We start from the raw sequence: 18,387 nt of genomic DNA, 5'->3' as shown, positions 1-18,387 counted from the left end.
TGGAAAGCTCTGGATATGGATGATGGTGGTTATGGTTGTGTTAGGGGGAAAGGATGTCCTAAAGCTAATTCCATACAGGCTTTGTGGACTCCACCCCCACCCCAGGCCAAAGCCAAAGACACTGGGAACTCCAAATCCCATCACCACCAAAGGGAAGGTGGCTGGGACCTGAGGGTGGGGTTAAGCAGCCAGGTTGGTATAAAGCCAGACATGTGGGCTTTGGAGGGGTCCCCCATTTTGGCTCTCCACCAGTTCGCAGCTTCCGCCAGCTCTGAGAGTGACTTTGGGTTTCCAGGTCAGCGGATCGGGTAGGATGCATTAAAGACTTTATTTCCCTATTTTCTCCCTGAGTTGTACATTTTCCTTATTTCCTTTTCCCTTGTAAATAAACCTTTTATTAACCTTTTGTGTGTGCCTGTAGTGGAGTATTAATAAGTCCCTTGTAAGCGCGCGGGTGAGGACCCACAGCCAGGCAACCCGTTCAATATCGGGGCTGTCCTATAACAGTTGTACAACAATTTAAATGTACTTACAACTCAACTGTACACTTAAAAAAATGAAAAATTTTATAGTAGGTGTATTTTGCCACTTTTTTTTTCTATTCAGTATGTAAATGAATGTTGGATCCCAGATTCCAAGTCACATCATCTGACTCCAAAATATATGCTCATTTGTACCATATCACAAGACCCTTGTCAACACTCCTCCTCCCACCACTGTGTACTTCCCCTTTAAATTTCCCCAGTGATATTGTACATATTGGAATTTTTTTCTTTGTTTATTTGTAATCAGATGTTAAAATAAGGATCTATCTGACAGAGATTCCCAATATTCACTGCTGAAACTGTTTCCCATGTTTCCCAGCAAGTTGAAGTTCCCAGGCTAAGATTTCCAAAGGAGATGATCATGATAGGATTTTACATATCCCATTCAAGAGTAACTCCTACAAGGGTAAAGCAGTCTCAGCAGAAAGAAACAGGAAACATAGGTGCAGAGGCTAAAAGGGCACTCAGAGCCTGTGATGGAAGGGGAGCTGTGGAGAAAGTAGTGTGGAAGCTGGAGAGTCACACAAGGAAGCAAATCTCTCTAAATACTTCCACAGGCAGAGAGAGCCACGACTGCATCATACCCTTAACTTTCCTGTCTTCCAGTCCCTCTTCTTTTTTTTCTTAATTTTATTGATTTGCCATTTGTTTACTTAAGTATGTAATTTGGGAAATACAACTTCATGCTTCAATATGTGTGCATAAGAACTCACCCTTCACCACAGCTCCAGTGCCAATACCCTATCACATTACCTCCCCTATCCTCAACCTATGCCTACCTATGCCTCCCCTACCTCCCACCCCTCAACCTATGCCCTCTGGTATCTTTCCGCATCTAAAAGCTGTATCTTTCAGCATTTAAAAGCTATTTTTGTTGTATTTTGCCAGTTTGTTTTCTCTGGTTATTTATATTATGCAAAATGTCTTTCACGTTCTGACTTCTCTTAGCATGATCACCTCAAGCTCCATCCATTTTGTCCCAAAAGGCACTATTTCATCTTTTTAAATAACTGAATAGTACTCCATTGAGTATATATCCTGTAATTTCCTTACCTAGTTGCCTGTTGTGGTTTAGGTTGGTTCCATACCTTGGCTATTGTGAACAATGCTGCTATGAACAAGAAGTACATAAATCTTTCACACTATTGTTTTCATATTCTTTGGTAACTACCTAGAAATAGTACTGCTGGATAATATGGTATTTCCATTTTTAATTTTCTGAATCTCTGTATCACTTTACATAGAAACCACACCAACTGACATTCCTACTAATTGTGGGTGAGTGTTCTTTTTTCTCTGCATCCTTGCCAACATCTGTTATTTCCAGTCTTTTTTATATAGGTCATTCATACAAAGGTGAGGTAATATCTCATTGTAGTTCTATCCCCTCTTCAATTCAGATGCAGACTCTGGATTGAGGCTTTTTTTTAACTGAAAATGACCAAAAAAAAAAAAAAATGAAAGGGCCTGGCTAGATTGCTCAACTAGTCTATATAGCATGTTTGAACAGAGAGTGTGAGGGGGCAGAAATAGATCTTTACTTACTGCCCGCTGATTGTTCAGCAGTGGACAGTTTGCGATCTGTCATGTACACTCACACACACACACACCTCACTTTAAGCCGCAGGAAAGCGGAGACCTCATCTCAGCTTCATTACAATAGCCCCAGGGCCAAAGCACTGCCCAAGCAGGCACTCAATAAAGAACCATTGTATTAAATGAACAAATATTCTGTAACACAGAAACAGCAAACAATGATCAGCATAGTCACTGTTTTCAGTTCCTAGGTTTTGGGATGGTCGACTTGCAACAGAAGACAACTTGTACTGAAGCTCTGTACCCAAGTCATTCCTCACCCACAAGTCAGAGCCCCAGGACTTTTTAATACCCCATCAATCTTCGAGGCATCTCTTCCAGGTCAACTTGCTCTAACTTTGGGCAAGCATAGAGGTATGTGAATGATACAGCATAGAGGACACTTCCTAGGAAGGAAAAATAGCATAGAGTCTCAAAGAAAATAAGATAATATTTCATCTCAAAAAAACTTTTATGTTTTTTATTGTTTACCAAACAGCAGGACACTGGGACAGGAAAGTACAGACATCAGAAGTGACGAAAGCAAGAGTGGTGCCTTGCATAGGGAATGCACAATAATCTCTGGGCATATAAGGTAAATATCATAACTTTTATTTATGTTTTGTCTCTCCCTTCAAGTGTTTGCCTGTTTTATAGTGTGCATTATATCCATGCATATATAATTTATAAAATAAAAGTATACATACACTCAAATGCTTGCTCATTTTTTTAATGAAAGGTAGGGTTACATAATCATAGACAATTAGAGGCCAAAAGAGAAAGGCCTGGCCTGGAGGTCCTAGGCCCCCTCAGGGTGAGATCCCTGAGTCAACTAGAAGTACATTACTGTACCCATTCACCGACCTCACAGGTCTTTCCTGGGTTTATCCGGTGCACCACCTTAAATCTGCACTCCTGCTTGTTGAAGATTTTCTTACACTTCCTTTCGTCAAAACCCACAGGTATAGCAGCACTGTTATTGAGACAAGAGCAGAGCCTATTAGAAGGGATGGTTTGCTCAGCCTCCCCAAGACTACCTCTATGCCTGAAGTAGCCCAAATTCCAGCTATCTGGGATATCCCTCACCAATTTAAAGCCACACCTTGACTACCAACCTCAAGAAACCACCTTCAGGAACCTGGATCTGAAAACATAGAACCTGTACTATGAACAAACAGAACATCCCTTAATCCCCTGTTTTTGTAGGTTGCAGGGCTCCAGGAATCTGTATTTCATCAAGCTGCCCAGTTGAGTCTGTGATCAGGCCAGTTTGGGAAACACTACTTTATGCCAAGGCTTCTGTAATCAAAGCTACTCCTATTCTTCCAAAACACTGTATAGACCCAGGTTAATGTGCAGATAACAGATGGTTTTGAGGATAGGAGGAGGAGTGACTAATAGGGACATAGCTGCCGAGAAGACAGGAAAATTAGAGCCACACTACAGTTACTCTATTCTATTGGCCCGAGTACTAGACGTTTGGGTCCATAATAACCCAGAAGAAAACATCTGCTTGACCTTTGTGCTCACTTGAGTTAAACTTGAACAGTGAAGCAATTTTGTCCTTAACAACTCACATTTTCCCTCTGCCTGTGTTCAGTCACTCCTGTTTTGCAAATTATCACAGGCCGAGGTTGCAATGAAGACTGACTAACTTCTAGAATAGCTTCAGACCATTGGATACTCTTTCTTGTTTTCAGCCACCCATATAGATAGAGGTTATAAGTAATAAGGGTATTTATCAAGTTTCAAAAACAAATTAAAAGAAATAAGACTGATGTGAAACAACCCAAATGGCATCAACATTTGGATAAATGTTGGACTCATTTGGATAAATGAATGGATAAGCAAAATGTCACACACATACTGGAACATTATTCAGTCTTAAAAAGGAAGAGATTTCTGAGACATGGTGCCACATAGATGAACCTTGAGGACTTTAGACTGAAATAAATACACAGTATATTGCAATAAACCAGTCACAAAAGGACAATTCTACTTATATGAGGTGCCAAAAATAGATTCATGGAGATAGAGTGGAATGATGGTTTCCAGGTACTGGGGCAGGGACCAGGGCAGAATGGAAGGTTGTTGTTTAATGGGCACAGAGTTCCAGTTTGGGAAGATGAAACCTCCCGAGGCAGATGGTAATGATGGTGGCACAAGAAAGGGAATATACCAATATCCTTGAATTTTATGCTTAAAGCTGGTTAAAATAAGTGTTTTGTTATATACATTTTGAAAAAGAGAGAAAGAAATAGGACTGAAAACTGAACTCGCTTCTGGGTGGCATTTCGAAAGAGGGAGCTGTTCCTCAAATAGAAACCCACCAACTACAGGCCCTTCTTGACCCTACCGATTTGAGACTTACATTCCACAGCAGCTTATTCCATTACGGTAACAAGTACACTTCTGACAGTCCTTTGTCTTCCATGATGTGTTTATTGGGTGTATGCCTCCATCAACATCCCTGCATTCTAAAACAATACATGTGATATTGTCACTGGAGTCCCCAAGTTATGCAACAGAACAAGGCTTATAGGACACCGGGGCTAGCCCCTGCTATCTGTGCCCCTCTCACCCAGGTAGAATCTCATCGATTTTAAAGATGTCTTTAAAAGTGCTATGTTCACTTGTAGCTAAATTCCAGTTCATGCCAGTGATCATGTTTCTTTGCAGCAAGCACAAATCTTTCCAGATTTTACTTCAGTACTGATGTATTTTTAAAAAAGAAAAGTCCTCCTCTTTAATCAGGCATTGTGAGCCTATGGATACTTGAAGTCAAGTTCTTTTCTGCTTTGCTTTGGACAAGTGGTTCTCAACCCTGAAGACCCATGTAACACATTTTGGGTTCTTCCAAAAATATCTATGACCATGCCCCCTTGTAGTACAATGAAATTGGAATCTCTGGGCATGGGGCCCAGGTTGCTATATTTTTAGAAAGTTCTCCAAATAATTCAAATATTCAACCAAGGTTGATAACCAGTGCTTTAGATCCATGCTAGTCCTGGTGTGTTGACGTACCACCTTGGGCCATGAAGACTCTTATTCTTACTCCAGGCCCACAGAATCAATCTATATTTTAGTAAGATTTACAGAGAGTCTGCATGCACATTAAATTTTGAGAATCAATGATTCTCAATGCTGACAACGTATAGGAATCAATCAAGAGGTTTTTAAAGTGCAACTTGTATTTTTCTGATTTACTTGGTCTTGGATGGGTCCTGAGTATTGGTAAGTTTCAAAAGCTGCTTAGACTAGGGCTGAGAACCTCTTCCATAAATGGCAAAATGAAGTTCCTCATTTCATTTCATGTTTATATCTGCCTTAACCCTCCTTCTCATGTAGGTATAAAGACTTTCATCTGCCAACAGGTTATACTTTCAAGGTTGTAATAACATAAGAAACACTCAAAATCCAGGACTTACCATCAGACCCCATATTTTCTTGAGGCATTAAAAAGCACTCAGCATTGCATAAAGTCATAAAAGTGCCCAAGACCAAGAGGCTGCCCAGAAGAGTATTCTGTAACATAAAGAAGGGTAGGGAAGGAGAACAAATAAATTCAGATAGTAATTATTGACTGTTTCCCTGGACTCTGGGCAGGTAGTTTAAAGGTGGAGCTTCTACCCTCAGTAATATGGCAAAGGAGTAAAATCTATACAAGTTACTAAAATAAACTGGGGAAAGAACTGTAAAAACACAAACCAAGGCATATTAACAGTTTTAAGTATTTATTTGAGCAAAAAGAGGGTAGCACCAAGTTAGAGGTGGTTAGGAGCACTCCATCAGAAGCAAGCTCAAAGAAAGCTTCTTAAAGAGCAAAAGCAAAAGCAAAATAAAGAAATTATTGATTGGCTAATGTGGGGAGATCAGGATGAGGCCAGAGGTGCAAGGGTGAAAGCATTCATCAGAGACAGAGTTGAGAACAAAACAGGAGGATTTATTGAAATACACTGCTAAGAGAGGCAGCTGGTGAGATGGGAGACATCTGCATCCAAGTAGCATTTGGGGCTTTTTTTATAACCTGTTTTTACAGGTTTTTCCTGACTTGGGGAGCCAGTACTTGCTTGTTGTTACCCACTGGAACATCAGATTTTCAGTCAGTTTCGCCTTTTAGGTGTTGTCCGAGTTCTGTTTGCCCTATTTCCACATTCTCTGGAATTCTTTTTTTTTTTTTTTTTTTTTTTTATTTATTTATTTACACAAGCACTGGTATAGTCAGAAGCGCGGGAGGGTGAGAGAATTCACCAGAGCCAGAGCGGGGAGCAGAGCAGGCAGAAGGACCGAAGTACACTGCTGAGGGGAGCAGCGGGCGGCAGGAGAGGTCTGCGCGCCATGCGGGACCCTCCTCCGGTGGCCGGGGAGCAGCCGGGGATTGAACAGGCGCTGCAGAGGCTGCGGGCAGATTCGCAACCCAGCGCTCAACTGCTGCGCCACCGGGGAGGCCCCACATTCTCTGGAATTCTGATAGCCCTAGGTCATGTACACCCATGGTCTGGCTCCCATGACGATGTTATCAGATTCCCTTTCTTATGTACTTTATGTCTCTCAGCAGCGTTCTGCTGAGCAAAATGCAGAGACTGAATTTTAACTTTATCAAATATACTATGACAGCTATAGCTTAAAGTGTCATTGACTGTGATTGATTGTCCTTAGTGTTTTGATTTCATGACCTGAGGCATTAAAAAGATTAGAATTCAGTCTGCTTATGTAAGCCACCAAGGTGTTAGAGTCACCTCATTCTAATGGTTTCTTTTTATTTTTTTAAGATTTATTTATTTATGAATACAGGAACTGCGGTGTAGGCCAGAGGTATGGGGGGGGGGGGTGAGAGGATTTACCAGAGACAGAAAGGGAAACAGAACAGTTGGATTGACTGAAATACACTGCTGAGGGGACCAGTGGGCAAGTCAGAAGAGGTCTGCTGTGCCATGTGGGTCAGCTCCCTGGCGGGGAATCAAACTCCTGCTGCAGTGGCTGCGGATAGCTTCATTGTGCTGCGTCTTAACACTTTTGCGCCACCAGGGAGGCCTCCTAATGGTCTCTTTTTAAAAGGAATTTAGCAGAGTTAAATGTCAGTCAAAAGTCAAGAGCAATAATGATAGTGTACTGTTTGATTACAGAGGATGTTTGGGAAACCCTTATGGATTGGTGATTTTTAGCTGCTTTACCGATTACGTGTAATTTAAAAAACAGAAATGCGGGCATGACAGAGTTTCAGGAAGATAATATAATACTGACAAAGATACAAAGGCAAAGAAACTGCAATAGTAAAATTAATGGCACTAACTCGGTTAGTTGGAGTTATTAGACCATAAGGCTAAGGATTTGATTTTCTGGCATCAGGGATGGCTACATGAACAAATCAGTTTAACAAAACTGACACTGGATCTTTGGACAAACAAAGGTCTTGAGGTGCTCTTGTAATAATTTTAAGATGAGCAAGCTAAATAATATGGGAATTTCCAGGAGATAGAAATTTTAAAAAGGAGGATGAGGTGAGGGTACTTGTTCTGTAAGATTTCTAAAATGAGGGCCTCCCGGTGGCGCAGCGGTTGAGCGCTGGGTTGCGAAGCTGCCCGCAGCCTCTGCAGCGCCGGTTCGACCCCCGGCTGCTCCCCAGCCACTGGAGGAGGGTCCCACATGGCGCGCAGACCTCTCCTGCCGCCCACTGCTCCCCTCAGCAGTGTACTTAGGTCCTTCTGCCTGCTCTGCTCCCAGCTCTGGCTCTGGTGAATTCTCTCACCCTCCCGCGCTTCTGACTGTACCCAGTGCATGTATAAACAAACAAACAAATAAATAAATAAGACATGCCTCTATAAAAAAAAAAAAAAAAAGATTTCTAAAATGAATTATGAATTGATGTTACTTGAAGTAGTGCATTGCCAATATAAGAATAGAAAGACAAAAGGAAAGAACAGACACCCCAGAAGTGTATCTTGATAAATATATATATAATTTTATTATAAAATAAACTTGGTTTTTAAAATTTGTGGAGAATAGTTATTCAACAAATGGTATTAAAAAAGGTGGTGAACTATTTGGAGAAGAAGCAAAGTTAATTTCTTATGTTCCCACAATTAAAAAAATTCTAAAAGGAGTCATAGGTCAAAATTTTGCAATAATATCATAAACTAATAACAAAAAATATAGGAAAATATTTATCTCTCAGCATAGAAGAAAAATAAATTTGAATAAGTAAAAGTTGTAAGTCCGTAAATAAAATTAAAAAACAATTTCCAGTTTGGAGAACAATACCATAATTTAAAGATAACTCAATAAAAAAAGTTTTTATTTATCTATGGAAAAAACCAAAAAAGTATCTTAGTAGAAAAATGGCAAAGGAAATAAAGTAGAATTTCACACATACATACACAGACCTAAATAGAAATGACTAAACACATGAAAAAATTCACTGACAAAACAAGAAATGTCATTATGCAAATAAAATAGAACCATATGGGAGGGCAAGATAATAATTTCTAATACCCAGAGGGAAATTGGCATCTATGGGAAAGAAAATACACAAGAATCTTTTGTGTTGGAACAATTTTTAAGGAGAACCACTTGAGAGTGGTGAAATTCTTACCAACTATTTACAACCTTTTACTTTACTTTTTCATTTCAAAGATTTGATCCTAAGAGACAGTGCAACTGTGAGGCAGACCTCCTTTAGGGTTTTCTAGGTAAATGTCTTCTCTTGCTTTGGGCTGAAGAGGCCAGAATTGTGTCTCTTTAGGTAAGTCACTGCTCCTTGAAGGGTCTTGCCTCATAATACCAAGAGTTTGTCTTCAGGGGTCTGAAGCAGGGCAGAAGCAGTGGCAGGTCTGCAGCTTACAAAGTCCACACTGAGGCCAGAAGACAGTCTGAGTGGAGCAGGAGGGATCCCACCCCACAGTTATTCTACCATTCCTGCTCTGTTTCAAGACAGTTTTTGAAACGAGGTAAGTCCAGGGACATCCCTAAGGACCTCTCCAACCTCATTTTTCTCCACCTGTCCTTTAGCCACTTCTATTATCTTCTTCAACCTCCTGAGAGCAGCCCAATTTATCCCCTTTGACTGGCTCTAGCAAAGGGCAATTCAAGAAAGATCAAGTCTGAATTAAGACAGAAAGGAGGCCTACATGGGTTTCTATCGAGTTTAGCAAAAAAAAAATATTTTTTAATGCACTATGATACAGTGAATAGGTCATATGGTGATCTTGATGGTTCCCATGTGGCTTAAATTCACTTGAGACAGCTCTTCAGAAACCACAATTCTTAGGACTCACTGCAATCAACTAGATCTAAGTGTTGGGGTGGGAGCCAGTATCAGTATTTTTTAAAGATTCCCAACGAATCCACTGTACAACCAAGTTTGAGAATCACTGGCCTAGAGAGAGAGACACATGAGTTCATGTCTTAGCTCCCCCCAAACTTGTAGTGAGACTCCTGTGACAGCTTTTTCCCCTCCCCAGGCTCAGATTCCTCTTCTGTAAAGTGAGGCAGTGTTGTCCCTCTGAAATAATATTTAATTTCACAAATCACTCAGGGCCCAAGAATTAGAGACACATTTGAAAATTAAGTGATTCCAAAGATTATTAGAAATAACAATAAATAGAAATAGTGCTAAACTCATTAATATTTTCCTGAGCTCCCAGACTCTTTCTACTCTACACAGTGACTTGCAAGTAATCTATAGAAGAGTCATAACTAGGTCACATTTATCATAAATAGCATCCAATAGACACACATCACATCATATTAAAACACACACCTTTGCTCTTTTCTGGCCATTATGTATGAAACCAGTTACCTACCATTGTGATGACCTGCAGTCCTTACAGGCAAATGCATGCAGGGAAAGTCACACAAAACTTATATAGGAGAGGGCAACCCACATTTGGCATCATTAGGAAAGAGAAAATAACCCAAGGATACATTGCATGTTTACAGAAGGTTGGCTATTAACAGGAAACTGATTTCAGTTTCCTGTTCTGATTCTTCTGAAACTGGTTTCAGAAGATTTACAAGTTATTCAGATATCAAATCTCCACCCTAATAACATGTTTACGCTGGTCATCCCCACCCTTGATATGTGTTTACTCTTGTTATGAAAGAGCAGAGGAAAAGAGAAGTCCTTTTTCCTGAGCCTTCATCCTGTGCTGGATGGATAGCTAGGCAGATGACTAGTTATCTGACTTGATTTCACACTCAAAGAAGCTCAGGGATGTCAATCACACATCCAAGAGGGAAAGCTTGGCTTCAGGAAGGCCTAAGAATAGCTCAGAGGGAGAACTGTGCAGGCTCATGTGGCACTTTCCTTAGAATCTGTTCTGAGAGCTGAACTGCCCTCCTGTCACCCTCCACAGCAGGAGAAAACAGCACTGGGCAGCCCAGGTTTCCCTAGACACACCTTGTGAACTTTAAAAAGTCCTTCTTAAATCTTGAGTCTTTACTCTCTGCTACATGAAGCAAGCCCTCCTTTTTGTGGAATGATTATCTTCCCAAAAACCTACTTGGACTCTTCCTACCCAGGATGGCCTTTGGGGAGAAGCAACAAGCAGAACCTCTTTGTTCAGCTTGAAGAACTTCATTTGTATCAGTTTGCTTGGGTTGTCATTACAAAATATTTCAGACTGTGGTTGAAACAATGGAAGTTAATCTTTTCAGAATTCCAAGACCAAGCTATCATCTGGGTTGGTTTCTTCTGTGGTCTCCTTGGCTTACAGATGGCTGCCTTCTGTTTCATGTCCTCTTTCCTCTGTATGTGTCCAAGTTTCTTCTTTTTATAAATACACCATCTACAATATGTTAGACATAGATTTTAACACATGATATACAATCTCCTTTTCTCAGTTAGCAATGCTATGACAATCCTTGCATATCAAATGCCTCATCACTATTTTTCTATTGAAGTAGCATTGCATTATAATATAAATGTGTGCATCATTATAAATCAACATGTGTATATGCTACATAGACACCTACCCATCCCCCAAGATAGATTCTACAGAAAAAAATTTTGCTTGCTCTTTATGTGTATCTGTTGTTTTTGCCCTTTTGCCTTTACACCACCTTGACTTTACAAGTAAGCTGTAAAGACATTGTAACAAACTGTCTGGTATCTGTTCAAACTGCAACTGTTAGGCTTTTCAGTGCTGGAGGAGTCCTGGGGCTATTGTGGGTTCTGGCTTTACAGATAAGGACTGAAATTGAGGAATTTACAGAGACTTGTAAATTGTGAAGTTTTATATGTTGTCTGAGAGAAATGACAGGGAAGGGGGTATATATAGGCAGATGAAGAATGAGAGTGAGTCCACCTCAGGTCGCCATCTGTAGTATAGAAATAGTAGGGCAAGCCTGCTTACCTTTAGGGCTATGGTGAAGACTTGGGGAATTGGCAAATGGCACTGAATATAAACACCCTATAAATGAAGTTTTCCATGCTAAAATCACAACAAAGAATGTTTAGGAGTTCCTGGAGTTCCTGTTGGTCTAGTTTTTAATCTCTTGTAATAAGCCCATCTTTGAAATGGGAAATACTGTTTTGCCCATAGATGTTCCCTCCTGCTGACACTTGATTGATCAGGTGGTAATGGGAGAAATAGCCATCCTCTATCACCACTGGAAGCCTAACAGACTGTTTCAACATAGCCTTGGGAAGTCAGGCTTTGAAATGGAATCTTTATAATGGACATTAGTCCCTTGGATAATTTCTCACAGAGCCTCTAATGACCTAAAACTGGTCAATGCATACTTACCCACTGTGCCTCACAGGCACCCTTGAATCTTCTAAGTTGCTGTTTCTGGGAATTTGGGTTACTATGGTAAGATGTTACCTCAACTGACTACAGTTTGCCATACAAAAAAAGTAAACTCCAGTAGGATGTCAGCTAGAGAGTGTCCTCCTCAGCAGCCCTTTCCACTGCACCCACCCTATCCCCACCTGTGGATCAGCCCTCCAAGCCCCTGCCTAGCCCTGCCCCACGGAGCTGCTCAACACCCAGTTCAGCCACATAGCCCTTGGCTAAAGTGTGTAGGTATTGAATTTCTAGAATCAGTGCCCCACCCACCCAGTCTTCAAAGTGATTGTCTCCCATCTGTCACTCCTTTCTCCAGAGTCCTTCCAAACTGTTATCATTCCTCTTAAACCTCCCACCCACTGTGCCTCCTTCATACCCAGAAGATAATCTCCCTTCTTATCTCACAGGAAACAGAGAACAGAGCAGTCCTACTGGCCCCCTACATATTGACTTGCGTTTCTTCCTATTCTTTCAGCTTTCCCTCTGCGTCCATTCTTGGCCTACACTTGTCACTTGGATCCCAGCCCTCCTGACCCCCACCACACACACTCTCCCTGGGACTTCCTCTAGCCTCCCTGGGGACAAGAGGGATTGAAGGGGCTGGTGGAAGAAGAGCCAGCACGTGAGGATTGTCAAGTTCCCAGTCAGGGAAAAAGCAGTTCTCTCTGAAGATCCATCCATCCTGTCAGTTTTTCACTTTGGAGTCTGATAGTTGTGATACCCCAGGGTAGGGTGAGTTTCTGCATTAGTCAGGATTCTGTCATGTTAGAAATTGAGCTCCATGAGTGTAGGACAAACATTTTAGGTTCAAATGTTCAGTCTAGAGGTGAACCAGCTTCTGGATTTAGGGGGCTCAGTCTACATCAGGGGCTTATAATAGAGTTTTCACCCAAGAAGCCAGAAAGATCAAAGCCAACCTTATTCCATATGTTAATTTATGCACTATGAATGTATTTGTTTACTTTTGAAACATAATAAGAAAAATTCACTTCCACCTGACAAAAGATGCAGCAGTGTGTCCTTATAGCATCTGGGGTGCTATAGGGTGAACTCCACCCCTCCAGGGAGGTGGTGACAGAGATTCTGCAGTGGTAGGAGATTCTGCACGTGAGACTGGGGAAGCAATGGTTGACAGCAAGACTGTGACAGGCATTGGGGTTCCCAGGCCATTTAAGGACACTGTAATGTCATGTTTACCCTAGGTAGGTGTCAAAAGGATGTGCTTGAAGTTGACAAGCTAGAAACCAGGAAGATTGCCGGATAATCTTTGCGGTTTTTTTTTTTTAAAAAAGACTTATTTTCCTTTATGTATGCATACAAGAACTGGGGTGTAGGCCAAAGGTGCAGGGGATGAGAGTATTCACCAGAGACAGAGTGTGGAGCAGAACAGGAAGATCTACTGAAATACACTGCTGAGGGGAGCAGTGGGTGAGACAGGAGAGGTCTGCTGCACCATGCGGGTTAGCTCCCTGGCCAGGGATTGAACTCATGTTGCAGTGGCAATAGCATGATAGCACTGAGACTTTAACCCCTGCGCCACCAGGGAGGCCTCTCTTTGCATTTTTTTCCCCCAAAGTAATTGGAACTCTTATCTAGAGGAATATGAAAATAAAGATAAAACACTGAAACAAAAGAGATGGAGCTAAAGTAAACACATCTGGAATTAATCACTGAGAAAACTGAAAACAAAAACCAGGTTTTGTTCCAGGGAAAGAAGAGTCCCACACATCCCCACAGAGGCTCAGAAGTCTTATTTGGGAAATATATTAAAGGCTATTTAGTCAAACACAAGGGTCATGCATTTATAACTCAGATCAACTGTGCAAAGAATCCAGGATCCCCTGCCTTCCTAACACTGCCACGGATTGTCACAAAAATTTCACACTTAGTGAAGCTGAAGCTTGCCATCTCTTGAAGACAAGGTAATGGTAATAAGACTTTGGTGACAGATGGTTCTTTCTGGGGTGCTATGAGCATGACTCAAACACTGACCCATAAGTACAGTTGCCAGCAGTCTATGTAGGCAATCCTGATGTGCCAGGTATCACCTCTTCCATTTCTGTGTCTACTGAGGCTGCAGGGGTTGGGATATTCAGCAAGGGAGTGGGGGCACTAAGGGGATTCTGAGCAGTGACTTTTTATCCACTGGTGCGTTATCAGCCCACATTCTCTTTTGTCACAGAGCACCCACAAAATAAATGTTGCCACTCGACCAGAGAGAAGAAAGTTGGCCAGCAACTTCCACAGTCTCACTGCAAGCAGTGCCATCCAGACCACCTCAGGATTGGGTGCTATGAGGTAAGAGCAGAAGGCCATCTCTCAGGCCTCTAGTTAATAACTGTACATGTACAGTGCCTCATGAATGTCCCAGTGCACCACCACATAACAGGCATTCTCACTCCCATTTTGCTACAAGGATGGAGAAATCTATTCAAGGTTTTCAGCTGTTAAGAAAGAGGCAGGATTTTAACCCAGGCCTGCTGATGCAAAGTTTGTACTTCCCCTCACACACACACACACACACACACACACACACACACACACTTGTCTCATGGGCCTGTAGTAGGTGGCTTCAGGGGGAAAGAATTAAGCACCATCTAACTGGAGCACCAGGCTGCAGCTGCTTCCTGGAGGGACCCCAGGCCAGTCCACTGTCCTTTTCTTTCCCTTTCGTCCTCCCTTGACTGTGAGTTTAAGCTTCCCACAACCTTTAACATCAGGAAATTTCAGTAGATACGAATGACCTAGTAATTTAGCAGAGTTAACCACCCACATGTGTTTATTTTTATTTTTCAAACTATCCTTCCTAAAAGCTATTTCTTTAGGAAAATATAATAGACTTAGTTATGTTTTTGCCATGTGGGCGAGGCTAAAAGGAGTGAAATGCTAATTTGCTATGAAACCTTGAACAAGTCTCTCAACCTCCCTCCATCTCATATTCCTCTTTGGCAAATGAGGAAGTCAGCCCTGTATTGTGGTAGAAAGCTCAAGTGTTTACAGGGGCAAGTCCAGTAGGTGGTGTGGTTATCAGGGAGTGGGTTGGTATTTAGGTATTAAATATGGTAAGAAGAGCCTTCACTTCCCCAAGTAAATATGACCTCTCTTATCTCTGGAAATGTATATCAGTTCCAGACTGTTTTGCCATCTCACTTTGTGTGTATGTGTGTGTCTTACAGGTACATTTATTCATTCTGAGAAAGAGACAACACTTATACGTAAGTGCACGGGAGCCTTCCACATTCCCATCCAACAGCTCTCTGAAATTTACAGCCAGACTCCATCAGGTGTGTACTCCAAGCAAAGCTGGTTAGTGAATGCCATGAGCTTTCAAAGCTTTACTTCTTTTATCTGCACCTCTGATTTTCTTTTTTTTCTTTTTTTTAAGATTTATTTATTTATTTATCCAAGCACTGGGTACAGTCAGAGCACGGGAGGGTGAGAGAATTCACCAGAGCCAGAGCGGGGAACAAAACAGGCAGAGTGACGAAACACACTGCTGAGGGGAGCAGTGGGCACGGCAGGAGAGGTCTGTCGCGCCATGTGGGACCCTCGCTGGTGGCTGGGGATCGAATGGGCGCTGCAGAGGCTGCGAGCAGCTTCGCAGCCCAGCTCTCAACCACTGCGCCACCAGGGGAGGACCTGATTTTATTTTTTTACAGATTTATTTTCTTTATTTATGCATATAGGAACTAGGGTGTAGGCCAGATGTCCAGGGGTTGAGAGGATTTACTCGAGACAGAGTGGGGAGCAGAACAGGCAGACTGACTGAAATACACTGCTGAGGGGAGCAGTGGGCAAGACAGGAGAGGTCTGCTGCACCATATGGGTTTGCTTCCTGGCCCGGCGGGGGGGGGTGGGGGGAGCAAACTCATGCCACAGCAGGGCTGTCAACAGCTTGATAGCACTAAAACTTAATCCCTCACTCAACCAGGGAGGCCCTACACCTCTAATTTTATAAACAATGTTTATATAAACAATGAAGCCCATCAACCCCATTCTTATCAAATTTCCTGATAAACTTGGGTGTAGTAGGGTTTCATGGCAGTCCAAACATTTTTAAAAAGGCTTTGAAGCATCTTGGCACTGGACCCATGACCCATGCAGCTTCCACCCATATGGCCAACAAGGATACCTTATCTTAAGTTTAACAGAGACATAGGTGAGCGAGTGTGATGACAAATGCCTGCTGATATCTAGCTGGTCAGTATTCGGAAGTGTAAAGAGAAGAAGCCAACTCCATCAGAAACATCTGGACTCAACTCTTGATTTTGCTTTCTATGGACCTTACACAGTTAACTTAAAAGTTTTTGAGGCTATTTCTTCATTTGTAAAATAGGTCTATTGATGGCTATTCCTCAAGGTTGTTGCAAAGGCTAAGATCATAAAGCAAAACACTTACTCATCGGACAACGTGAGTGTCACATTTTCTCTGTTTTCATCCTGATACTGAATTGAGTGTCATTCTCAGAGTGTTCAAGGGTGTCTCTTAGAGATGTGGCTGTATTGCTCGGCCAGATGGAAGTTTGTTTATGTCAAAGTTGGGAAACTTTTATAAGCCAAGTGCTTTTATAAGCTGTAAAGGCAAACAGACACACATAAAAACAAGATGTACATCTCTGTGTAGGCAAGAGTACGTAAGAAGAGAGTATGTGGAGGTGACATTCTTTTGCCTAAGGCAGATTTTTTTTTTAGGATTTATTTATTTATTTACACAAGCACTGGGTACAGTCAGAAACGCGGGAGGGTGAGAGGATTCACCAGAGCCAGAGCGGGGAGAAGAACAGGCAGACTGACGAAATATACTGCTGAGGGGAGCAGTGGGCGTGGCAGGAGAGGTCTGTCATGCCATGTGGGACCCTCGCAGGCGGCTGGGATCGAACCGGCTCAGCAGAGGCTGCAGGCAGCTTCGCAGCCCAGCACTCAACCACTGCGCCACCAGGGGAGGCCCTGCCTAAGGCAGATTTTTTAAGTGTGAAAAGAGAATATGGGAGATACATGCAAGCTTGTGAAGCATTTGACTAGCTTAAATAGCAAAAAGAGTTAAATTTCTATAGTGCTTTATGGTTTCTTTACATTGCCTTTTCGTTTTAGTTCTGTAGGACACTTTTACCCATTCTACAGATGGACTTGATAGATGAGCTTTAAAGGTGCCTAACTTACTAGGGACTCAAGTTAAATTCTAATTTTCTCACAAATTACATGTCCCCTGAATTCCCATCCTGCCTCTTATTCATTATATCCAAGTGCCTTCCAAGTGCATGAGATCCCTTAGCCTCACACTGGTTAACTGGTTCACTGAAATACACTGTTGAGGGGAGCAGCGGATGAGACAGGAGAGGTCTGCTGTGCCATGTGGGTTACCTCCTTGGCCAAGGACTGAACTCACACTGCAGTGGCTGTGGATAGCTTCATAGTGCTGAGATTTAACCCTGTGCCACCAAGGGGGGAGGCTCCACCGCAGCCAGTATTGTGGTGAGCTTTGGCCACTGATTCTCCAGATGCCATGTGACAGAAACCATTTTATTTTATTTTATTTTTTATTTTATTTATGCATATAAGAACCAAGGTACAGGCCAGAGGTATGAGGGGTGAGAGGATTCACCAGAGACAGAGTTGGGAACAGAACAGATGGATTGGCTGAAACACACTGCTGTGGGGGTAGTGGGGAGCCAGGAGAGGTCTGCTGCGCCATGTGGGTCACCTCCCTGGCTGAGGATTGAACTCGTGCTGGTGCTGCAGTGGCCGCAGGTAGCCTCACAGTGCTGTCTTAACCCCTTGCACCACCAGAGAGGGCCCCAGAAACCATTTTAGTGAAGGCCGTGAATTTTCAAAGCTCTACTTTTATCCAGGCCTCTGATTTTATAAACAATGAAGCCAAGCCCATCAATCCCATTCTTACCCAAATTTCCTGGTAAATTGAAGGACTCACACTTCCTCCTATTTCAAAATGTATTACAAAGCTAAGGTAAGCAAGACAATGTGGTACTGGCATACAGATAGATATATAAATCAAGAAATAGAACAGAGACTCCAGAAATTAACTCTTCCATTTATAGTTATTTTTATTCCACAAGGTGCCAAAAAAATTCAGTAGGAAATAACAGCCCTTGAAATAAATAGTACTGGGATAAATGATAGCCACATTCAAAGAAAAATAAGAACTTACATCATACATATATAAAAATTAACTAAATGTAAAAACTAAAATTGTAAACGTGTTTAAAGAAACCATAGGAGTGAATCGCTGTGATATTGGTTTTGATTTAAAAAAATTGTTCTTCAAATGATACCATCAAGAAAGTGAAAAAACAAACCATGGAATGGGAGAAATTATTTGCAAATATCTCTGGTAAGGGACTTGTATCTAGAAGGTATAAAGAACTTCAACAAGTAAGCGGTAAAAATTCAAATAATTCAATTAAAATGAGTTAATAACATGAACAAATATTCAAAGAAGACATGGAAATGACCAATATGCA

General features: G+C 41.9%; 1 protein-coding gene and 2 long non-coding RNA genes across 3 annotated transcripts; 2 read left to right on the top strand and 1 right to left on the bottom strand.

Moving 5' to 3' along the window:
- The first annotated feature begins 236 nt into the window (after window positions 1–236).
- LOC129145009 (uncharacterized) lies at window positions 237–2,709 on the top strand. The gene is made up of 3 exons (XR_008549968.1): window positions 237–308; window positions 2,326–2,495; window positions 2,620–2,709. It is a non-coding gene; the product is annotated as an uncharacterized LOC129145009 (long non-coding RNA).
- Window positions 2,710–2,930: 221 nt separating this feature from the next.
- MSMB (microseminoprotein beta) lies at window positions 2,931–5,654 on the bottom strand. Its single transcript, XM_037497038.1, has 3 exons — window positions 5,549–5,654; window positions 4,492–4,597; window positions 2,931–3,093 (listed from the first exon to the last, which is right to left on the bottom strand). The coding sequence occupies exons 1-3, from the start codon at window positions 5,652–5,654 to the stop codon at window positions 2,964–2,966; spliced, it is 342 nt and encodes a 113-aa protein (XP_037352935.1). The 3' UTR covers window positions 2,931–2,963.
- An 8,484-nt stretch (window positions 5,655–14,138) lies between these two features.
- On the top strand, window positions 14,139–16,078 carry LOC129145010 (uncharacterized). The gene is made up of 3 exons (XR_008549969.1): window positions 14,139–14,206; window positions 15,085–15,192; window positions 16,052–16,078. It is a non-coding gene; the product is annotated as an uncharacterized LOC129145010 (long non-coding RNA).
- The last annotated feature ends 2,309 nt before the right edge of the window (window positions 16,079–18,387 follow it).

The sequence above is a fragment of the Talpa occidentalis genome, unplaced genomic scaffold (genome assembly GCF_014898055.3).
Source record: "Talpa occidentalis isolate TD23 unplaced genomic scaffold, MPIMG_talOcc4v2.1 talOcc4.8, whole genome shotgun sequence".
In the NCBI taxonomy this organism is placed as follows: domain Eukaryota; kingdom Metazoa; phylum Chordata; class Mammalia; order Eulipotyphla; family Talpidae; genus Talpa; species Talpa occidentalis.
Note: the sequence above shows the minus strand (reverse complement) of the source record. Positions and strands in the feature narration are given on the sequence as shown.

Coding starts and splice junctions, on each gene's coding strand:
- MSMB (XM_037497038.1), bottom strand. CDS start 5,654: ATGTTACAGAATACTCTTCTGGGCAGCCTCTTGGTCTTGGGCACTTTT. Junction 4,598..5,548: donor AGAAAATATGGGGTCTGATG/GTAAGTCCTGGA, acceptor GTATTGTTTTAG/AATGCAGGGATGTTGATGGA. Junction 3,094..4,491: donor GGAATAAGCTGCTGTGGAAT/GTAAGTCTCAAA, acceptor TCTCAATAACAG/TGCTGCTATACCTGTGGGTT.